The sequence below is a fragment of the Oncorhynchus clarkii genome, chromosome 9 (assembly GCF_045791955.1).
Source record: "Oncorhynchus clarkii lewisi isolate Uvic-CL-2024 chromosome 9, UVic_Ocla_1.0, whole genome shotgun sequence".
Lineage (NCBI taxonomy): Eukaryota > Metazoa > Chordata > Actinopteri > Salmoniformes > Salmonidae > Oncorhynchus > Oncorhynchus clarkii.
In genome coordinates, this window is record NC_092155.1 from 33,612,733 (window position 1) to 33,638,170 (window position 25,438).

General features: G+C 41.9%; 1 protein-coding gene across 1 annotated transcript in view; it reads right to left on the reverse strand.

Annotated features, from left to right (window-relative positions):
• Nucleotides 1-25,438, reverse strand: part of LOC139416221 (collagen alpha-1(XXV) chain-like) — a 103,382-nt gene that overhangs the window by 69,874 nt on the left and 8,070 nt on the right. Inside the window, exons 3-5 of the mRNA XM_071164631.1 lie at nt 24,643-24,714; nt 23,905-24,021; nt 20,843-20,878 (exon numbers count right to left, since the gene is read on the reverse strand). Of these exons, the coding sequence (XP_071020732.1) occupies nt 20,843-20,878; nt 23,905-24,021; nt 24,643-24,714 (225 nt within the window). The remainder of the gene's footprint in view (nt 1-20,842; nt 20,879-23,904; nt 24,022-24,642; nt 24,715-25,438) is intronic.

Here is a 25,438-nt window from a genome sequence, read left to right on the forward strand (position 1 = left end):
GCTTTGCAATTTGTAATTCCAAAAAGTGGGTTGGAAGAGGTGAAGAGGTTGATGACAAGCCACCTGGTTCTGACAACTTGGATGAAGAATATTGAGGATGATAGCCACTCCTATTTGCCATCTCTTCAATCTAAGCCTACAAGAAAGTGAGGGCGTTGAGGGAAGCAAAAGTAATTCCGCTACCCAAGAATAGCAAATCACCCTTTACTGCCTCAAACAGTCGACCTGCTACAAACTCTTAGTAAACTTTTGGAAAACATTGTGTTTGACCAGATACAATGCTATTTCACAGTAAACAAATTAACAACAGACTTTCAGCATGAATATAGGGAGGGGCTTCAATGAAAGCCTCTCCAACATAATCCAGGTAGGTTCGGGCATTTCCCAAGGCAGTTGTCTAGGCCCCTTACTTTCTTCAATCTTTACTAATGACCTGCCACTGGCATGAGCCTGTGTGTCTATGTATGCTGATGACGTTGTGAGTGGTATTGAAATGTTGAAAGCACCAAGCTGTTCAAATGACTAGCATACCCCACAAGACATGCCACCAGGGGTCTCTTCACAGTTCCCATGTACAGAACAGACTCGGAGAAACGCACAGTACTACACAAAGCAATCACTACATGGAACTCTATTCCACATCAAGTAAATAATGTAACAGTATAACCAGATTTACAAAACAGATGAAACGACACCTTATGGAACAACATGGACTGTGAAGAGTTACACACACACACACACACACACACACAAGCATAATCACACACAAGCTAGCACACGCACTCTACACACGCATACATTTTAATCAGGGGTGAAAGTAAATTACATTTCTTACCGGTACGGGACACCCAATTTTTTTTAATACAACAAAAATAACAGGGCAGCCTACTCTGCTGACACTGACAAACAGATCAATAAAAACGATGTTGTCTGATCCATTTAATCGGCCTACGAAAAGGGGAGACACAAATACAATATGACGTCCATCTAACCTGGAAGAGGAAATTATTGTCCAAAAACAAGCAAAAGTGGCACTGACCCAATGATAAAGACAGTGAATTTGCACACTCCCAGGGGATATGGCGGATGTTCTCCACTGGTGCCAAAAAGATATGCTACTGTTCACCAAATTAAATTAAGAATTTTGATAACTAAAAGACTGATTGGAGTCTTTCATTGTCATCTCTTCACAGCAGGGGAGGGGAACCTTTTTGCTGTCAAGGGACATTTGAATATTTATAAATGAATTCGGGGGCCACCATATTATTAAAATGAGCTACTTTCTACTTTATTCCTGTGTTAATGTGACTTTAATCACCGGCATTGGTTGTATAGTTTAAATATGACTTTTATTATGTTTCTTGTGTTCTTGAGTATTTAAAATAGTGCTAGTCCTATTTCAATAAATATTACTATTGTAAATAATGTTGTTGTTGTTATTATGATTACTTGTTCAAACTCACATCTAATGCTTATGGCTGAAACTGCTTATCTTTGACGAGCCGTTTGATGTCTGCTGGCAGTGAAGATGGAGCTACTCGCAGCTGATTTTCCAGGTTTATGTTAGACAGTCTTGAGCGGAATCAAGTCTTTCCAAGAGTCAGTTTGGAAAAAAACTGCTCACAGCAGTAGGTCGTCCCGAACTCAGATGCAAATTGAAGTGCATGTCTCCTCAGAACAGGAAAATGCTCAGCGCTAACGTAAAGTTGAAGTCAGAAGTTTACATACACCTTAGCCAAATACATTTAAACTCAGTTTTTCACAATTCCTGACATTTAATCCCTGGAAAAAAATATTTTGTGGCGGTTTTGGCTTTTTTTGGTTTTGGTTTTTGGCTTCTTCCTTGCTGAGCGGCCTTTCAGGATATGTCAATATAAGACACATAAGATACTTTTGTACCTGTTTCCTCCAGCATCTTCACAAGGTCCTTTGCTGTTGTTCTGGTATTGATTTGCACTTTTCACACCAAAGTACTTTCATCTCTAGGAGACAGAATGTGTCTCCTTCCTGAGTGGTATGACAGCTGCATGGTCCCATGGTGTTTATACATGGTACTATTGTTTGTACAGATGAACGTGGTACCTTCAGGCATTTGGAAATTGCTCCCAAGGATGATCCAGACTTGTGGAGGTCTACAAATGTTTTTCTGAGGTCTTTGGTGTTTTTTCCCCTCATGATTTCAAGCAAAGAGACACTGAGTTTGAAGGTAGGCCTTGCAATACATCTACAGGTACACCTCAGATTGACTGAAATGATGTCAATTAGCCTATCAGAAGCTTCTAAAGCCATGACATATTTTTTTTGAATTTTCCCAGCTGTTTAAAAGCACAGTCAACTTTGTGCATGTAAACTTCTGACCCACTGGAATTGTGATACAGTGAATTATAAGTGAAATAATCTGTCTATAAAATAAATGTTTAAAAAATGACAAAGTAGATGTCCTAACCGTTCTTGCCAAAACTATAGTTAGTTAACAAGAAATGTGTACAGTGGTTGAAAAATTACTTTTAATGACTCCAACCTAAGTGTATGTAAAGTTCCGACTTCAACTGTACATTTGTAGAACTCAAGGAGAGGGAGGTCGTTGTACCTGGCTTTGAGCTCGTCGTTGCTTTGCAGCTCAATAACTTCGTGTTGTAGGCCATCCTATCTGCTGGTTCGATGTTAAATGGGGTTGCAAATATGTTCAACTCCAGTTGTTTACTTTTCACATCCTTAAACCGCTCACAAAATGCCTTTCGCGAGCTTTCCACACTCACTGGCATATTCCGACATAATCTCAGGCTCTTGTCCTTGTAGAGTATGAAAATACACTGTGTTTAACGTTACCCCTTTCTAGTTGGACTTGCCACAGCTTTAATTCCGCTTTGAACGATTTCACGTTTGACAGCAAATCGCTGAGATGCTGGTTTGCCCCTTGGAGCTTGACGTTCAAGTCAGACAGATACTTGGTTATGTCAATCTTGAAGGCCAAATCAGACATCCACTTGTCATCACTCAGTTCCACGACAGGTTTCCCCTTCATCTCCATTAATTGTTTTACTTCATCCTTCAGTTCATAAAACTGCTCGAGTATGTTTCCACGGCTCAACCATCGCACCTCACAGTGGTAAACCAGATCACCATATTCCGATTCAAGATAACTCAATAGCTCCTTAAACTGGTGGTTGTTCAGCCCTTTGCTTTTGATAAAATTGATGGTCGACACTACAGTTGCCATTACGTTGTTCGGATTCAGGGACTGTTCACACAGACTTTCTTGATGTATGATGCAGTTGCATACAATTAAATCACTTGGATCAAGACTGAGACAACTAATTTCTTTTTTCACTAATGCGGTTAAACCCTTTTTCGAGCCAACCATGGCCGGGGCTCCATCTGTAGTAAGGCCACTTCATTTTTCAAACAATAGCTCAAATTTGCTCATACTCAAGACAAGTCTCCCAAACAAGTACTCACCTCTGGTGGTGCCATGCATGGCTTCAAAAAACAGCAATTCCTTGTGTCAAACTCAGCGGTAATCCCACGCACAAAAATGGCTTATTGGGCGGTATTTGTTATGTCAGTTGTTTCATCACATGCCAAAGAGAAAAACTAAACATGTATTGTGGAGTCCTTCAATTGTTTTCGTTATCTTGTGCCATGTCAGTTATCCGCTCTGTGACAATTTTCCGAGACATACTGACACTTTGGAACAATTTAACTTTGTCTGGTGCTAGCTACTCTGCAGTGGCAAGAAGACACGCTTTTACAAATTCTCCTTCCAAATGAGGCTTCAGTTTCTTTGCGATAAACTCGCTCACCACAAAACTTGCTTGCATAACATTTTCCCCATCCAAACGAGGTTCCTTAAAGGCGGCTTGTTGGGCACCCAAACCCCGCTGAAGAGCAATTACTTTATCCACACGAGTTGTCCTTGCAGCTCATTCATGGATTTTAAATGTTATTTTTGTGGAAAACAATGTCTAGAGCTTTTTTATTTATGAATTGGCTTGGGGGCCTGATCAAACGGTCTCGTAGGCCGTATGTCATCCGTATGTCATCTCGTAGGTCATCTGGAGGCCAGATGTCCCTCACCCCTGCTTTACAGCATTAGCCATTTGCGTTCCAAAAGGTTTTTCCACAATTCTATTTCTTCATATTGCGATATGCCTGGCAGTCTTCTCTCTGCCTTAATGAATATGATGTCAGTTCGGTTGTCATCTGAGACATTCTCATCAACGATAAGATGACAAACTCTACAGTGGAAAGTCTACACAGAGTTATCGGATTCACATGAAATTATTATTATGGGATGAAATGTGATTTTAATGTGAAATGTGAAATTATTTGTGATGGGATGAAATGTGATTTTAGCTTCTAAAATGTGATATTTGGGTTTTCATAAGATAGGGCTCTACATAGACCCTCGCAGCGGGCCCCGGACTGAAGACCCTCGTAGAGGGCACCACTGGACTGAGGGGCGCCTTTGGACTGAGGGGCTGCGGCCCTGGCGGCTCCAGAGTGAAGGGAGACTCTGGCGGCTCCGGACAGGAGGGAGACTCTGGCGGCTCCGGACAAGAGGGAGACTCTGGCGGCTCCGGACAGGTGGGAGACCCTGGCGGCTCCGGACAGGAGGGAGACCCTGGCGGCTCCGGACAGGAGGGAGACCCTGGCGGCTCCGGACAGGAGGGAGACCCTGGCGGCTCCGGACAGGAGGGAGACCCTGGCGGCTCCGGACAGGAGGGAGATCGTGGCCACTCCTTCAGGCTGGATGGCAACTTTAGCCCGGACCATCCAGAGTGCAGGCACAGGTTGAACGGGGCTGTGGGGGAGCACTGGAAAACTTGCACCTCTCCCTTAGGCTCCATGCCCACATTCGCCTGGCACGGGCGGAGCGCAGGCATAGGGCGAACTGTACCCTCCCAGCGCCCCGGAGACACCCAGCTACCCTGGGCTGAAACGGCGTACCGGAGACCAAACACGCTAAGCTAGCACAACACACCCTGGCTGGATGCCCACTCTCGCATGGCACTTGCGGGGGGCTGGCCTATGAGTGCACACTGGCGACACCGTGCGCTTCACCAAGTCCAGGAGTCCAGAATCCTCTTCTCCTGGTTACCACGCTGTTTGGTCCTTTGGTGGTGGGTAGTTCTGTATTGGCCATTGGTGGAAGAAGGTGAGGACCAAGGTGCAGCGTGGTAAGTGTTCATGTTATATTTATTAGAACAGAAACACTAAACAAAATAACAAAGAGAGTGAAATGAAAACAAAACAGTCCTGTAAGGTGCAGCAACACAAAACAGAAAACAACTACCCACAAACCATAGTGGGAAAACAGGCTGCCTAAGTATGGTTCTCAATCAGAGACAACGACAGACAGCTGTCCCTGATTGAGAACCATACCCGGCCAAATACACAGAAATACAAAAACATAGAAAAAAAGAACATAGAACGCCCACCCTAGTCACACCCTGGCCTAACCAAAATAGAGAATAAAAAGCCTCTCTATGGCCAGGGCGTGACACACAGGGAGTGACTATGGTGCCGGTAACTGTTTTTAGAAAGGCTATTTAAAACATTTTGTTTCATTTGATTAGAATTATTCAGTCTTGTGAAATTTTAATATTGCTTATTGACAACATTTGGCATGTCCATGGCTGACAAAAATACCAGTAGGCATTTATCAGTGCTAATGCTATGTTTAACAATATATTACCACATTGAAGCCATGCAATTTTTTAGAACAATGTGGACTGAAAACATGTTCAACATATTTAGCAAATGTGGGATAGGCCTACATTTTCTTTTGATTCTGTAGGCTAATTAAAAATCTAGGCTATAACGGACTAACATTCGAATTGAACTTGAATTGATGTTCGACAACTCAGACTTGCACGTGGCAAGGACTACATACTATCACAGACAAAGGCAAATCCAGCTGTGCGGTGCCTTCAACCCCCAGACGAGCGAAACACATTCTATGTTCACTTCGAGGCAGACAATACTGAGCCATTCAGGAAGACTCTTTTTTTTATTTTTTAATTTTACCCCTTTTTCTCCCCAATTTCATGGTATCCAATTGTTGTAGTAGCTACTATCTTGTCTCATTGCTACAACTCCCGTACGGGCTCGGGAGAGACAAAGGCTGAATGTCATGCGTCCTCCGATACACAACCCAACCAGCCGTACTACTTCTTAACACAGCGCGCATCCAACCCGGAAGCCAGCCGCACCAATGTGTCGGAGGCTACACTGTGCACCTGGCAACCTTGGCTAGCGCGCACTGCGCCCGGCCCGCCACAGGAGTCGTTGGTGCGCGATGAGACAAGGAGATCCCTACCGACCAATCCCTCCCTAACCCGGACGACGCTAGGCCAATTGTGCGTCGCCCCACGGACCTCCCGGTCGCGGCCGGTTGCGACAGAGCCTGGGCGCGAACCCAGGGACTCTGATGGCACAGCTGGCGCTGCAGTACAGCGCCCTTAACCACTGCGCCACCCGGGAGGCCCTCAGGAAGACTCTCACAGCTCCGGACGACCAGGTGCTTTCGCTCTCTGAGGCTGACGTGTGGAATACTCATAAAGCCGCAGGCCCAGATGGCATCCCCGGCAGCGTCCTCTGAGTGTTTGCTGATCAGCTGGCGGGCATCTCTCGGACATCTTCAACCTGTCCCAGGCTGTAGTCCCCACCTGCTTCAAGGAGACCATCATCATCCCATTGCCCAGGAAAAGCAAGGTGACATGCCCAAATTACTATCGTACCGTCACGCTCACTTCGGTCATCATAAAGTGCTTCAAGAGGCTGGTCATGGCCAACATCAAGGCCAGCATGCCAGGTACACTGGACCACTCCAATTTGCCTACCGCTCCAACAGATCCACGGAAGATGCTATTTCTATCGCTATCTACACGGCCGTAACACATCTGAACAAGAGGACGACTACATTCAACATTATTGTTCCCTCCAAGCTCAACACCAAGCTCAGAGACCTGGGTCTGAACATGAGGTCTGATATCAACAGGCTCAGAGACAGTTTATATCTACAAGCCATCAGACTGCTGAACAGAACAATTGAACTGGACTGACCACCTGCTCTGATTCTCTGTACCTTAGCACACATGCACTTACTCACTCCCAAACACATATTCATGCTACACACACACATCACAACTACTGCTACCAGACTCTTATTATACTGCTCAGTTTATACACTGCCCCATCCCACAATACAATTGTAAATATTGCACTATAAAATGTGCCTTCAGTGTATTATACTTATACTGAAATGTTTATTCCATTCTGGTGAGCCATTTACTTTATGTTCGTATTATTATTTCTTATTGTCGAAAGAACCTGCAAGTAAGCATTTAGTTGGACGATGTACACCATGCACATCCCATACATACAACCATTTATTCATCAAAACCCAGACCTTTTGCGCCACTGCCAGCTACTGCGCCAATAATGGTTATTGAGATCATTGTGATGTCATTTCCGAGGGTGAGAGTATCTGTTGGCAGTGGAGTGTATTCATGGATGCCAAGGGAAGACAGGCTTTCCCCAAAAAATTACCAAGATATTTTTTTTACATACAAAATTATTCATCTTTTGTCTCTATGTTTAATTAATTTCCTTCAATATATGTGTAGCCCATCTATGATGTCTGGTGAAAAAGAGTATGACATTGTTGCTGCCCGTAGCATTGAATGCAAGGAAAGCCAGCAAGCATTGGGCCTCCCTTGATAAAAACAATCTATAATGTACATGTTTTGAGATCTGACTCTTTTTTTATTTTAAATGAGCTAAGTGTGCTCAGCTGTGAATGCTCCTGGTGCACCAAAAAAAGTGTTAAGGGAAGCCAGTTTGGATTTGGTTTCACACCAATCACATTAGAAGCCAAACATCATTGACAGAACTTGAATTGTTGCATCTCGTTGTGTCGTTGTCTTCCGGTGGTTAGCTAGCTAAAATTATACCTTTCCTAAATTAGTAATAGATGGCGATAGGGACTTGTGGTTTTACCTAATTCTCTGTACTGGCCAATGATTATAACAGTGATTCTGATCCAACCATAAATGAATACATTGTGCCTCTGACCCTGAGAGGATGGAAGTTCAACCTGTTGCTAGATGTAGTAACGTTAATCTAATGTTAACTAGCTGGCCTGGCACATTGTTGCCCAAGAAAGGAAGTTAGGCTAGCGAGCAAGCATTTTCTCCACGTAGCCTTGGACAACAAACTAAAAGCAAGCATGACAGAGTCATAGACCATTTAGGCAACATGAAAGAGGATGGCATTGGCACTTCTCTACAAGTATGCTGAGTCAACATGTTTTTTACACACACACACACACACACACACAAATCAGTACCATGGACAGCCACATCATCTTTAGCTTACGTTGATTGGACCAGTAATTTTTTTGTATCTTTTAGGTGCGTAAGTGATTAGATGTTGAAATGGTGCTGGAATAGTAGAGGGCAGTGCTTGTTTTCTTTGCAACTTGCGGTAACTCTCCGTGGTTCTACATCAATAGTTGTTTAGTAGTCTGAAATGTTCGGAAACATTAACTTGCTTGAACATGCTGTAGGTCTTGTAACTATTTGTTATATTCAATACGTTTTGTGGACTTTACCGGATAGATGTTGCTCTCCGGTTTTGTGATAAAACAAAAGGTGTGGTTAAATATATTCTGCCATACCTCCCACTGCTATGATGATGACACTCAGATCTACCTCAGCACTAAATCCCACCTCTGACCCACATTGAATTCTGACCCCTCTGCAACAAAACTTCCTCAAGCTCAACAGTGATAAAATGGAACCATTCCTCATAGGTACCAAATTCCCCCCTCACCAAAGCTGGCAACCTCACCCTCACCATTGATGACACCACTGTCTCACCCTCCCTTCATGCATGCAACCTTTGGGTCATACTCGACTCCACCCTCTCCTTTGACCACCACATAAAACAGACAGTCAAATCCTCCTTCTTCCACCTCCGCAACATTGCCAAAGTCAGGTCCTCCCTCTCCCGTCCTGAAACCCTCATACATGCATTCATCTCCTCCCGTCTCGACTACTACAACTCACTACTCTCCGGCATCAACTCAAGTTCTCTTCATAAGCTCCAAATAGTTCAAAACTCTGTAGCCTGACTCTTCACCCACAATAAGTCCTAGCAGCACCCCCCCCCCCATCCTCTGAACTCCACAACACATTAATTACAAGATCCTCCTTCTGACCTACAAAGCCCTTCACAACCTTGCCCCCCTTATCTCTCAGACCTTCTTCTCCCCTACCAACCCACACGTGCACTCCGTTACACCACAGCAGGCCACCTTGTCATCCCCAGGTCGAAGCTCCAGCGCTTCAGCGATAGGGCCTCCAAGGTTGCTTCTAGGCTCTGGAACTCCCTCCCTCCAGCCATCCGTTACTCTGATGGCCTACCCATAAGCCCCCCCCCCCTCCACACACACACTCTTGGTTATGTAGTGTATGTTGACACCTGCTCGTCGAATATCTCATTCCAAAATCATGGGCATTAATATGGAGTTTTTACCTCCCCCTCACTCTTCTGGAAACATTGCTATGGGGACTTGTTTCCATTCAGCCACAAGAGTATTAGTAAGGTCGGGCACTGATGTTGGGCGATTAAGCCTGACTCGCAGTCGACCAGTCATGTTCTTCCACACCGATCTCAACAAGCCATTTCTGTACAGACCTCACTTTGCACAGGGGCATTGTCATGCTGAAACAGGAAAGGGACTTCCCCAAACTGTTGCCACAAAGTTGGAAACACAGAATCGTCTAGAAAGTCAGAGTATGCTGTAGTGTTAATATTTCCCTTCACTTGAACTAAGGGGCCTAGCCCGACCCATGAAAAACAGCCCCAGACCATCATTCTTCCTCCACCAAACTTTACATGTGGCACTAGGCATTGGGGCAAGTAGCGTTCTCCTGGCGTCCGCCAAACTCATCCGTCGGACTGCCAGATGGTGAAACGTGATTCATCACTCCAGAGAACCCATTTCCACTGCTCCAGAGTCCAATGGTGGCGAGCTTCACACCACTCCATCTGACGCTTGGCATTGTGCATGTTGATCTTGGGCTTGTGTGCGGCTGCTTGGCCATGGAAACCCATTTCATGAAGCTCCCGACGAACACTTACTGTGCTGACGTTGTTACCAGAGGCTGTTTGAAACTCGGTAGTGAGTGTTGCACGCTTCACACTTCAGCACTTGCCGATCCCGTTCTGTGAGCTTCTGAGCCGTTGTTGCTCCTAGACGTTTCCACTTCACAATACCAACACTTACAGTTGAATGTCTTGTTGGAAAGATAGCATCCTATGACGGTGCCAAGTTGAAAGTCACTGAGCTCTTCAGTAAGGCCATTCTACTGCCAATGTTTGTCTATGGAGATTGCATGGCTGTGTGCTCAATTTTATACACCTGTCAGCAACGGGTGTGGCTGAAATAGTTGAAACCACTAATTTGAAGGGGCGTCCACATATTTTGTATATACAGTATAATGTACATACAAGCAAAGAAATACACTACAAAGACACACCTCTCACCACCATACGGAGCAGCACCTAACCCAAACCCTTACCTAACCGGTTCGTATCCTAACCCAATCCCGCCTCTTACCCTAAACCGGGTTCGTATCCAAATCCCAACCCTACTCTCCCCACACACTGATACATTACGCTCTTCCCCTTCTTTGAGTCCACCCCTCTCTTTATTCATGTTTTTGTTTAGTCTGATGTGTTGACTACTGTTTTATGTTTTTCTTTTCATTTCTACAATTGTAAAGCAACTTGGGGTTCTTGAAAAGCGCTATATTAATCCCATTTATTATTATTATTATTATTATTATTATTATTATTATTATTAGGTGGCAGGCGGGTTAGAGCATTGCGCCAGTAACAGAAAGGTTGCTAGATCGAAGCTGACAAGATAAAGATCTGTTGTTCTGCCCCTGAAAAAGGCAGTTAACCCACTGTTTCTAGGCTGTCATTGTAAATAAGAATTTGTTCTTAACTGACTTGCCTAGTTAAATAAAATAACCTTTTTTATTGTTACCGCTGTGATTTACCATTGAGTTATTTTTTTTTAAATAGAGCCCACAGTGATTTCAACTTACATATTTGACACAGTACATGATTACATTGTGCATGTTCATTTATGCAGTCATTATTATTCAACAAGTCCTCACCTGGGAATTGAACTCAATATTTTGGTTCACGACATTCTGTGTCAATGACTTCTTCATTGCTACACTTTGCACTTCAAAGTAAATCTCAGTTCTACTAAACTATTTTATTTATCATAGTGATTCAGGAGTAACATCAACAGATTAATAAGCCCCAACAACATTAGACAACTATACAGAAAACCCTCAAATAAGTAAATCAAATAAATAATGAGAGAATAGTCAGATTATTTTATAACTGAAATAGCTGTGCCGATGGCATGCCTTTTGCAAAGCGCAGAGATGTATTATAGGGAAAACGTGTAGGGGCCTTCAGGGAAATCTACAGACTTTGTGGGGTAGCAGGAAGATCATAACTTCCAAATCCAGAGATTGTGAGTTCAAATCACGGGTGGGGTCATATTGAAAAGGCAATACTATGAAAGTGATCATGTCGAATGTGTCATTTATGTTCATGTTGTCATCTATTTACAGATTTTTGAAATAATTTTAGCTGAACATCGTCCTACTTACCTTAAAAGCCCAATTTCATTCAAAACTTGTTTTTCAACCACTCCACAAATGTCTTGTTAACAAACTATAGTTTTGGCAAGTTGGTTAGGACATCTACTTTTTGCTTGACACAAGTAATTGTTCCAACAATTGTTTAGGGACAGACCTTACGGTGAAATGCTTACTTACAAGCCCTTAACCAACAATGCAGTTCAGAAACAGAGTTAAGAAAAAACATTTACAAAATAAAGTAAAAAAAAATATATATAATTACATAACAATAATGAGGAAATATACGGTACTGGTACCGAGTCAATGTGCAGGGGTACAGGTTGGTCATGGTCATTTGTAAAGACACTACGCATAGACAATAAACAGCAAATAGCACCAGTATGAAAACATAACAGGGGGGGGGGGGTCAATGTAAATAGTCTGGGTGGCCATTAGTTGTGACACTTATTGTTTGCCAAAAATTATTGCACAGTTGGTTCCCTGGAAGTTGTGATTTGCCTCATTGTACTGTCCTCCAAATTGGGATGTAGCCAGGAGGCTCTTCAGATCCATTCCCAGTTAACCTGAACAAGGGCGGTGCATGGAACAACATGCACCGCCCTTGTTAGCCTCTGACTGGCATTGTGCTGATCTCGTCTAATGTAAAACGCCAGTATTAAGATGGGTAACATCCACATTACCATTTTCAAATTTCTCTCTCTTCCTTGAAGTGATGATTCTTAACATAATGCTCAAAAATAAAAATCGGGAGCATAGAGATTCTCCATTTAGTCCCCACTTAAATTTTGCACAGCCCAGATGTGTGAGGGAGCTGAGTAGTTGAAGCACAGGGATGTGCTTTCACGTTCGAAGGGGGCAGTGTAGCGATCCTTGTTATATGAGCCACATTACAATTCCCGCTAATTTGGTTAAACCTACTGGAGCAAAGCGTAGGGTGTATGCCTTTCACGCCAGCGACACAGCTTCTATCCCTACCCCACTATTTGCCACAATACCAAAAGTACAAAGGTTTTTATACTAATGCGTTGTACTATTATTATTACAAGGGGTACAACTTTTTCTTGTTCTTATTTTTCTCACTGGCTTGCCTGACTTCTCAAAAAAATGTATGTTTAACATATAAATTACATGTGTATTCCAAATTCAACAGAAGTCAAGCTATTTTTTTAATGTTTAAGAGGCTGTCCTGTAAAAATACCTGTGGCTAAAGGTTCTCAAACGTTAATTGCTTACAGTTGCAGCAACTTTCCTGTGATTAGAGAACCTTAATTCATGAACAAATTTCCCCCTACCTACCACGAAAATACAAAATTAATAATGTAGTAGTCTGGAAAAGCCTTTGTTAGCAATCCTCACTCGTTTGGGTAAAAAAAAAATTACCCACTAGGTAAAATTGAAGGTGGAAGTTTACATACACTTACATTGGAGTCATTAAAACTAGTTTTTCAACCACTCCACACATTTTTTGTTAACAAACTATAGTTTTGGCAAGTCGGTTAGGACATCTACTTTGTGCATGACACAAGTAATTTTTCCAAGAATGGTTTACAGACAGATTATTTCACTTATAATTCACTGTATCATAATTCCAGTGGGTCAGAAGATTACATACACTGACTGTGCCTTTAAACAGCTTGGACAATTCCAGAAATTGATGTCATATCATTAGAAGCTAATGATAGGCTAATTGACATAATTTGAGTCAATTGGAGGTGTACCTGTGGATGTATTTCAAGGCCTACCTTCAAACTCAGCGCCTCTTTGCTTGACATCATGGGAAAATAAATCAGCCAAGACCTCCGAAAAAAATTGTAGACCTCCACAAGTCTGGTTCATCCTCAGGAGCAATGTCCAAACGCCTGAAGGTATCACGTTATTCTGTACAAACAATAGTATTCATGTATAAACACCATGGGACCACACAGCCATCATACCGCTCAGGGAGGAGATGCGTTCTATCCCCTAGAGATGAACGTGCTTTGGTGCGAAAAGTGCAAATCAATCCCAGAACAACAGCAAAAGACCTTGTGAAGATGCTGGAGGACACAGGTACAGTAAAAAGAGTCCTATGTCGACATAACCAGAAAGGCCGCTCAGCAAGGAAGAAGCCACTGCTCCAAAACCGCCATAAAAAAGCCAGACTACGGTTTGCAACTGCATATGGGGACAAAGATCGTACATTTTGGAGAAATGTCTTCTGGTTTGATGAAACAAAAATAGAACTGTTTGGCCATAATGACCATCATTAAGTTTGGAGGAAAAAGGGGGAGGCTTGCAAGCTGAAGAACACCATCCCAACTGTGAAGCACGGGGGTGGAAGCATCATGTTGTGGGGGTGCTTTGCTGCAGGAGGGACTGGTGCACTTCACGAAATAGATGGCATCATGATTATCGCAAATGGGTCTTCCAAATGGACAATGACCACAAGCATACTTCCAAAGTTGTGGCATAAGGACAACAAAGTCAAGGTATTGGAGTGGCCATCACAAAGCCCTGACCTCAATCCCATATAAAATTTGTGGCAGAACTGAAAAAGCGTGTGCGACTAAGGAGGCCAACAAACCTGAATCAATTACACCAGCTATGTCAGGAGGAATGGGCCAAAATTCACCCAACTTATTGTGTGAAGCTTGTGGAAGACCTCCTGAAACGTTTGACCCAAGTTAAACAATTTAAAGGCAATGCTACCAAATACTGATTAAGTGTATGTAAACTTCTGACCTACTGGAAATGTGATGAAAGAAATAAAAGCTGAAATAAATCACTCTCTACTATTATTCTGACGTTTCACTTTCTTAAAATAAATTTGTGATCCTTTACTAGGATAAAATGTCAGGAAGTGTGAAAAACTGAGTTTAAATGTATTTGGCTAAGGTGTATGTAAACTTCCGAATTCAACTGTATGTGAGATATAGAGCTAATTGGTCTACAGTAGCTGCAGCTGAGAGCACCAAGAGCCCACTTGTGGACAGGGCAATTCTACCTTGTCTTCAGCTTAGATTGTTGACAATGAGACTATTCTTATTTGGAAAGGGTTACGGTTAGGGTTAGGGTAAGGCACTGCATCGCAGTGCTAGCTGTGCCACCAGAGATTCTGGGTTCGAGCCCAGGCTCTGTTGTAGCCGGCCGCGACCGTGAGGCCCATGGGGCACCGCACAATTGGCCCAGCGTCGTCCGGGTTGGAAGGGTTTGGCCGGCAGGGATATCCTTGTCTCATCGCGCACTAGCGACTCCTGTGGCGGGCCGGTCGCAGTGCACGCTGACCAGGTCGCCAGGTGTACGGTGTTTCCTCTGACACATTGGTGAGGCTGGCTTCCGGGTTGGATGTGCATTGTGTCAAGAAGCAGTGCGGCTTGGTTGGGTTGTGTTTCGGAGGATGCATGGCTCTCGACCAACGCTTCTCCCGAGTCCGTACGGGAGTTGCACCGATGAGACAAGACTGAAACTACTACCAATTGGATACCATGAAATTGGGGAGAAAATAAGGTGTAAAAAAATTTAATAAATACAGAAAATTACCAGAAAAATGTCCATTGTGGTTATGTGAGTTTGCTTCCATCCACAAATACACAATCTACAATGACTGGGTCATGCATTAAATTCATGACCAGGAAATGACTGACTCCATTGCCAGTGAACTGTCTTTATTCCCACTCTAGAGTAGAACCTCTGCCAACTGTAGAAGAAGTTGAACAGCTTTGTCAGAGTACAGCCCTGGGAAACTGTGGCCAGGATTAAATCAAAGGCGCATTGTCGACAAGTCCACTGCACTTGACTTGTAAAGACAATTAACACTTGAGTTGACATCCGTAGCCTTTACCGTGAAAGCTATCTGCAAACATCAGGGAAATTGCCTTTAAAAGGCATTTTCTTGGCAGTGCACTGCTTCAGCTCAATGTCAAAGAGCTAATGTGCTTATTCAGCAAATCACCAGATATATTTTTTAAAGGAAAAAGCTACAGTATTTTACCAAATATCCGGCGTAAGAGGCCTTCAGGCGTGTCTTTTGCTATTTACCGATTAAAGGAAACTTAATATCAGGGCTACCAAAATTTTTAAAGTATATCTTCATTTACAAAAGGGTATTAATGTAGTGTGACCCCAGGTCTGCAATGTGTTTAATTAAATGATGGACAATAACTCCATGGAAAAGAGACTGTTTCAGTTACGCATGGAATACTATGTAAAATATCTCACTGGGTTTCCATACTAAGCCTTTTGAAATATATTCAAACATGTGGCTGCAAACCAAATTTGGAATACACACAACCCCTAATTTTCCTTAGAGAGACCTCGTGGCACTGATAATTTCAAATTGATTCCTGAAAATATGACCTTTTTCCCTCCTTTCTACTCCATGGAAGCTTAATCCTCCTAACCAGCACCATATGTCCTGGATGGCTTTGGACACTTTGGAATTCACTTTAGCCTTTTTAACAATAGCATCTACATCAAAACGCTGAACTGTGTCAAGTGGGCACTGACCCCTGGAAGCTGTCCTAGAGAAGCATGAATAGTGGCACGGCTACATTGTCCTTCCAGACATGCAGTTACATGATGTACTGTTTCAAACAGTAAACTTTGGTTTTAGAAGTGGGGGGGATTATTATATATTTTTTAATCCAGTCAGATAAACATTCCAAATAACCTACCTGACTGCTTGGAGGTGTCCTCATGGTCTTAAAGCACACCGTTGCCTTGTTTTGTATCACATTCAAATTATAAAACGGGTGGGGACAAAAATGCAATTTCAGAATGTGAGGGGGATGTTCCCAGTGAAAGTTGCACCCCTGGTTTCAAAGACATCTCTGTATTCCACCCCACTTGAGCTTCTCTTCACATTTCTTGGTTTTAGATTTTTATCTCCACGGTGAGAAGTTTGGGGAGAACCAAGAGAGTGACGGGGGAAACAGAAGCCATCTGTCTGAGGCTGAAACTCAAGAGACTGACAGCCTGCAGAACGATACCCATTGTGTTTTGGCAGTAGCTCCATATCCTTTTACAACCATTGGAGATTGTGTATTCTCATCTCACACTGCTTTAAAGGCAGAGGGATTCCCCAATTATTACATTTGTCCTAAAAGTACATAGGTGTTACTGTTCAAATAAACTACTGGAACATTAGGCCTTGACTCATGAATTACAGTTCACACAATCTATTTTTCACTCAAAGTAGTGTGTAAGTGCATTCTCATTTTGACAGTGATTTATAATTCATCTTTTGACAAATGTGTTGGCAGCTGTTTTGACTTATTGTAGGGACTAAACGTTAGTGAGGACCTCTGACCTGTGGAACATAGAGGACACAGAACATTGGAGTTAATTCATTATTTTGATAAAGTGGTTCATAGCATGTGTTATCTAACGCATTGTGATTACATTCAGTCATTCATGTATTCAGAAAGGCTGTTTTATTAAAGAGCCATAAGCTGCAATGAATGCTTAAAGAACATTTCTATAATCCATTATATGGGTGATAGAAGCATTCATAAGGTACTATACGGAGGTGGATAGAGGGTAATATTGTAGTTAGAACCATTTCTTATTTTATCCCAAAGAGGTAGAAACAAACTCAATGCAAACGCACTGTGTCAATTTGATTGAAAGCATTACCCAATTTTATTTGAGCTCAAAATATACTTTTGATATTTTTTTGATAAGATATATTTTTTTTAAATGCCTTCCTAACCATCTTAAATAAACATGCCCCATTCAAGAAATTTAGAACCAGGAACAGATATAGCCCTTGGTTCTCCCCAGACCTGACTGCCCTTAACCAACACAAAAACATCCTATGGCGTTCTGCATTAGCATCGAACAGCCCCCGTGATATGCAGCTGTTCAGGGAAGCTAGAAACCATTATACACAGGCAGTTAGAAAAGCCAAGGCTAGCTTTTTCAAGCAGAAATTTGCTTCCTGCAACACTAACTCAAAAAAGTTCTGGGACACTGTAAAGTCCATGGAGAATAAGAACACCTCCTCCCAGCTGCCCACTGCACTGAAGATAGGAAACACTGTCACCACTGATAAATCCACCATAATTGAGAATTTCAATAAGCATTTTTCTACGGCTGGCCATGCTTTCCACCTGGCTACTCCTACCCCGGTCAACAGCACTGCACCCCCCACAGCAACTCGCCCAAACCTTCCCCATTTCTCCTTCTCCCAAATCCGTTCAGCTGATGTTCTGAAAGAGCTGCAAAATCTGGACCCCTACAAATCAGCCGGGCTAGACAATCTGGACCCTTTCTTTCTCAAATTATCTGCCGAAATTGTTGCCACCCCTATTACTAGCCTGTTCAACCTCTCTTTCGTGTCGTCTGAGATTCCCAAAGATTGGAAAGCAGCTGCGGTCATCCCCCTCTTCAAAGGGGGGGACACTCTTGACCCAAACTGCTACAGACCTATATCTATCCTACCATGCCTTTCTAAGGTCTTCGAAAGCCAAGTCAACAAACAGATTACCGACCATTTCGAATCTCACCATACCTTCTCTGCTATGCAATCTGGTTTCAGAGCTGGTCATGGGTGCACCTCAGCCACACTCAAGGTCCTAAACGATATCTTAACCGCCATCGATAAGAAACATTACTGTGCAGCCGTATTCATTGATCTGGCCAAGGCTTTCTACTGTATCAAACACCACATCCTCATCGGCAGACTCGACAGCCTTGGTTACTCAAATGATTGCCTTGCCTGGTTCACCAACTACTTCTCTGATAGAGTTCAGTGTGTCAAATCGGAGGGTCTGCTGTCCGGACCTCTGGCAGTCTCTATGGGGGTGCCACAGGGTTCAATTCTTGGACCGACTCTCTTCTCTGTATACATCAATGAGGTCGCTCTTGCTGCTGGTGAGTCTCTGATCCACCTCTATGCAGACGACACCATTCTGTATATTTCTGGCCCTTCTTTGGACACTGTGTTAACAACCCTTCAGGCTAGCTTCAATGCCATACAACTCTCCTTCCGTGGCCTCCAATTGCTCTTAAATACAAGTAAAACTAAATGCATGCTCTTCAACCGATCGCTACCTGCACCTGCCCGCCTGTCCAACATCACTACTCTGGACGGCTCTGACTTAGAATACGTGGACAACTACAAATACTGAGGTGTCTGGTTAGACTGTAAACTCTCCTTCCAGACCCATATCAAACATCTCCAATCCAAAGTTAAATCTAGAATTGGCTTCCTATTTCGCAACAAAGCATCCTTCACTCATGCTGCCAAACATACCCTTGTAAAACTGACCATCCTACCAATCCTCGACTTTGGCGATGTCATTTACAAAATAGCCTCCAATACCCTACTCAACAAATTGGATGCAGTCTATCACAGTGCAATCCGTTTTGTCACCAAAGCCCCATATACTACCCACCATTGCGACCTGTACGCTCTCGTTGGCTGGCCCTCGCTTCATACTCGTCGCCAAACCCACTGGCTCCATGTCATCTACAAGACCCTGCTAGGTAAAGTCCGCCCTTATCTCAGATCGCTGGTCACCATAGCATCTCCCACCTGTAGCACACGTTCCAGCAGGTATATCTCTCTAGTCACCCCCAAAACCAATTATTTATTTGGCCGCCTCTCCTTCCAGTTCTCTGCTGCCAATGACTGGAACGAACTACAAAAATCTCTGAAACTGGGAACACTTATCTCCCTCACTAGCTTTAAGCACCAACTGTCAGAGCAGCTCACAGATTACTGCACCTGTACATAGCCCACCTATAATTTAGCCCAAACAACTACCTCTTTCCCTACTGTATTTAATTTATTTAGCTCCTTTGCACCCCATTATTTTTATTTCTACTTTGCACATTCTTCCACTGCAAATCTACCGTTCCAGTGTTTTACTTGCTATATTGTATTTACTTTGCCACCATGGCCTTTTTTTGCCTTTACCTCCCTTATCTCACCTCATTTGCTCACATCGTATATAGACTTGTTTATACTGTATTATTGACTGTATGTTTGTTTTACTCCATGTGTAACTCTGCGTCGTTGTATGTGTCGAACTGCTTTGCTTTATCTTGGCCAGGTCGCAATTGTAAATGAGAACTTGTTCTCAACTTGCCTACCTGGTTAAATAAAGGTGAAAATACAGCAAAAGGGTGGGTTAAATAGTAAATTTGTACCCATATTCTATTTCTCACTTTATTTCTCCATTCCTTCCTCTCTCTCTCTTTCTCTCTTTCATTCTTTTTCTCCATTGCACCATCCCATCCCACCCTATCTTTTTCTCCTTCAAATGCCTGACCCTTTCTTTCCACTGCAACAAAAAGCTAGTGATGATGGAATCAGAGAGAACATCACTGGAGAGAACTCTGTTTCTCTGGCACCTCATGAACTTGTGAACATTCCAATCACACAGTGTGCTTGTTTGTTCCATTTTCTGTCCTCACTTCTTTGTCATCAGACGATACAGGCTGGGTTGACTTATTCTATGCATTTTTATGAGGGACCTTTCATTAAATAGCTAAATTATTAAAAGCAGTATGCGATTGCTGTTCATTTGAACAGTTTGCCTCTATAATGACTTTCTTGTGTGAAAATATATAAATATATTTTAACAGGGTTTCATAAAAATGATGTAGCCATTCACCATGGATCAACAAAATCAGTTATTTAAATTATTGTAAAAATGTAATGCAAGTATGGATGTTCTAAATAAGATGCAGCTTCCTTAAGTGGTTGCATCTGTACTTAGACATAAAAAATTGTGAGCGAGAAAAGTCTATTAAAATAGGCTTAAAATATGCCACAGTGCTGGGCATATGAATCTAACTGTCAAACCATTTTAGCACAGTAACGTAAAAAGGCATAATTTTCCCAAGGGGCAACATGTCGTCTTGGTACAATTTCCTGAAGAAATCAACACAGCTACTCCGTCAACTAGATCCTCAACATGGCAATATTTTATATTATTATTTTGGAAACAGAAACTTAAATATAACCTCAACATCATTATTTAACAATTAGTCACAAAAACGCTGTGGCAATAGGAATAATTTTAGCATCTCCGGGTCCATTTCACAGAATCAGTTCAATGTAGGCTAAACTCTAAATAAGCACAACACAAGGTATTGAGGTATTGGGTAAACCAGCATTGGAAGAAGTGGATGTCATAACATAATGACCTACTTACCATTAGTCCTAGCTCTCCTGGGGTCCCAGGATCTCCCTGTACAAATATAAAATGCCCAATTAGTAAAGCACAGATAAATGGGGAGATTTGTTCTACTTCAATGACTTGAAATTACAGTTGGTGATAAATAATTGGATTGGACTTGGAACATTCAATTATTTATATTTTTTTAATACATTTTAAGACATTTGGTTATGAAGATTTGGATTTGAAATGTGGGTTATGCAGATGGATGTTAGTGTTCAATACAGAGGCAAATTCATCAGTTTATTAATGATACAGTTTCTAGATAAAAAGAAACAATCCACATCCTAATTAGGTGTCCATTCTTCCTTTTGCATCTGGTGGACTCTACTGTGAATAGCAATTGATTCAAATGAATAGTTCTTTATTGGTGCAGTTCTGGGCTTTATGTAGGTACGGCCATGTGACACCTGTCCGATTCGGCCCTATGTAGCTGGTTGGTGGCCATTGTGGAAAACTGGTGCCCTAGAGTGTAATAGGTCCAATCTGCAATGGCACTACAGCTAAACATCTTTATTTAGACATATTCTGTATTTTTGTAAAAGTTCTTAAAAGTGACAAAGTATAAAATGTCATAGTATATATATCATTGGAATCAGTAGACTTCAGGTAACACTTACATAACTTTTTAGAGTGTAAAAGATAACTTTATATTTAAAACACCACTGAATAAAATATCGCAATTTCTCAATTTCTGATGGTTTTTCATAATTGTTGCGATCATAAAGGCAATAAACAAAGGCCATATGGTTTTGGCCATGTAGACCCAACACAGGGGAAGCCATTACCTAAAACATACATGCAGGTAAAATGTTTCTTCACCATTAAACTTTAGGGGGCGCTATAGACCAACCCAAGGCCCATCTGAAAGGTAGGTTTTGTGGTACGGTATGGTACGGTATGGAGTTAGTTGATGAATTGGCATTTGTGGCGCAAATCTCATTCCAGTCATGGGACCGATATTACAGTGGTTCCTCCTATAAAAGTTGCGAGCTTACACCGCGGGATAAGAGGTACCCAGACTTAGAGGTCATTGCTCCAGACCACCACAAGGGGTAGTTAGAGCACCCATTATGCATTTGGGTCCCAAGGATTTTATATGACCATTTTGAGTGGTTCCAATGACGAATTTGACGAATTTGACCCGTCCCTAGTGACTTCAGCAAAGATGGCTGACAAAACATCACGGGGAAGCAAATGTATGTAGTTATAACGTCATAATGAGTCAAGAAAAAATGTACAATTGAGAGGAATATGTTAGTTCATGTAGAGACAAACGATTGTGCATATGTTTTTTGTCATAAAGTTAATTTATGAAAAACGATACTTAGCAAGTTTTCTTCAGCCATATCCAATACCAGGTGTATCAAACTAATTCATTGTAGCAAGCAGGGAGCAGGTTTCGAACCCTCAAATTCTAGGGGAAAATATGAACTGCTACAAAAAATATCTGCTAAAGCTAAAAAACACTCTGTAATGTTCACAACTATATATATTTTGAACTAGCGAAAAGTGGGAGATGCGGTCAAAAAACACTGGCATGTTTTATTTAGGAAGGGTTTTTTGTTTTTCATGGAATAGAAACACCATAATATTAATCAAATTAATTAAGCAAGTACCAGTCAAAAGTTTGGACACGCCTACTTATTCGAGGATTTTTCTATATTTTTACTATATTGTAGAACAATAGTGAAAACATCACAACTATGAAATAACACATATGGAATCAGTTAAGAACAAATTCCTATTCACAATGAGGATTTGAACCCAGTCTCCCGCGTGCGCCGCATTCTGTCGTACAGACATGGCCTGCTCTCCCTTATGTAAGGAATTAGGCACTTTCATGTTTACTACAGTATGTATTGTAGACTAATAAACAAATAAACACATTTCGTTAATAAAATAATTATAAAAAAATACTCTTTAAAAATGCAGAAGTTGATTTAGTTATGGATTCATAATGAATTACTATGGGAATAAATATCACTGATTTACAGAAATATTGGAACAAAGTTGTCTAATGAAGGCAAACAATTTAGAATCCTCCGATCCTGTAGCCTACTCCCAACAATCATGTTGTACATTGCCATCTTTTCCAATCCATCCTAACGGAAACGCTAAGGGTTTTTGTATTTTATTTTTCTCCGAATAGAAACACCATAATATGAATCAAATTATTAATTAAGCCAAATTTCTTAAAATCAATCCCATATACTATGTTATTACAAAAAAGGTTTTAAATTCTCTGGTAATGCCAATACGGAATACTATCAAATGCTTCTCAAAGATGCCCTCTGGTGGTCAAACTAGCAATAACTTGCAGTAACAGAAAAAATGGCTGAGAATTTAATGACGTGCTACAGAATTATGCGGTAGTGTGTGAAAAATGCAAATTTCGGTCACATGACTTGAATGGGATTTGTGCCACAAATTCTAAAATATTTTTATTTGGGAACAGTGCCAGGGAAACTAAACCAAAGCATGGATTACTGTCATACCTTGCCCATAGACTGCTTACAGGGTAAGGAAAACAAAATGTAAGTCTGTAATTTTGGTTAACTATCCCTTTAAAGACATGTCAATTTAATATTTAAGACCAACCAAAAGATGATCTTAGTGGCAAGGCAGTTGGTTATGGCATCGCTTTTGCCAGTGGAAGAGCACAGTAGCCAAATCAGTAGCCTATCACCAATGTTTTATTAAAATATAAACTTTTGGAGCAGCAAAACAGTCAACATTTATATTGGATAATTTTTTGTCCAGCTTCTGTGAAAGATTATGTGCGATGCCCATTGAATAAAACATGTCAGTGACTGTAGAAAGCCCGTTTAGAAACATTAAGTTGTTAATAAAAAGACTGCTTATTGTTTTTCATTCATCATTTTGTTTTAAAAATGCATCTTCCACTTTCCTCTGATATATGGGCAATCAGAAGCAATTTCGTTTGTGTTACATTCATTAAAGGGGTTTCCCCTTTATGCCATTTCCCAGGCCAAGGACTGTACTGTACCCATACAAACATACAATACTGTACTCACCGGCAGACCTGGCACTCCCCGGGGCCCATCCTTGCCTGTGTCCCCTGGTGGCCCTCGGGGGCCAGGGGGACCTGGGGGTCCAGGAGGCCCTGGTGGACCTGCCGAACCCTGATCTCCCTATAGAGCAATGCAACAAGTCAAATCATTACATTAAATGGCTTCAAACTTTTAGATAAATAATGAAGACATCAGTAGAGCAATCATTAGAAATTGCTAGTGAAATGAGTAGTCGGTTGGACATCGGTTGGAAAAACTCCATAGGGAATATGAAGGGAAGTTTGAAACTCTTACTTTAGCGTCTCAGATGTTAAGTTAATAACACTGAGTAGTACTTTAGAAATTAATAAATAAATGTACTAACATTTTCTAACTGGTCTATATCTGAAATGTTGTTTAAAATAATTGCTACTTGGAGTATTCCCAATTATAATTTCCCAGTTCAATTAACACATTTGACTACACTAAGCTTTGACAAACAGCAATAGTAAGTGTCAGATTTTCATTAAGATGAATCTAAAACATTCTGAAAATTAATTATTTAGTTACAAGTGGCAATGTATTAAGATCATTACTAAATGTATGCTTCTAGAATTTCCTCTAATATGACAGAATGGGCAGCAGTGTGCTTCTGATAGGTCCAACTAAATGCTGGCATGCAAACTGAGGAATGAACAAGGAGAAGTTGTCAGGTGATAAACCCCTTCGGAGGAAAGAAAGACGAGCAAGGACAGCCACTACCTTAATAAGCCGCCGCTTTATGAGCTGCTGGTCAGCAGAAAGAAAGCCATGATTGATCTTAGGGAAGACCATCTGAGCGAGCAGGTGTGTGAGGTCAAGAAGTCGAAGTTCAGAGGTAAGTGAGGTTGGAGGAGGATGAGGTCCCAGAAGAAAAAGAGGAAGGAGTCAAAGGGCAAAACATAGATTTTGATTAGACGTTGCGTCACAAGACCCAACTAAGCACCTTCATAAATGGGGAGAAATCCACACTTTTCCACCACAGTGGCTTTAGAAGTCTGGACTTAATTTTGGAGCCAGAGCACATAATTACCACCTCAGGGATGCTGGGACGCCACACTGGGCGCGCAGATCCTGGAAAAATGGGGATTCCTCCTCTGCGGAGGCGCTGACATCATCACAGTAGTGCTCAGTGCCAAGCCAGACCCCCGGAGGTGGACACACAGAGAGCTGCATGGTTGACCTTCTGAAGGTACATTTTTTACGCTGTGTTTTTTAAGTTGGGCAAGTATCTCTGGCGCTGTCCATTGGTATTATCTCAAATGATCCATTACTAGAAATACCTAAATATATTGGAGTTGAACTTGTGTGATTGAAATATGGAAATCATACAGTTCAGGAGATACAGTATATTTAGCACTAAATAGCCCACTGAAAATTATACCTTGCATTTAGAGATTTGATTTACTGGGTTATAAAAAGCTACCTTGGATTTCAAATGGGGCCCTGGCATTTTGCATGAAAAAGAAACCCCTCGGGACTTGGTGGCACTGAGTGGACGATTATGGCCCTGATTAAC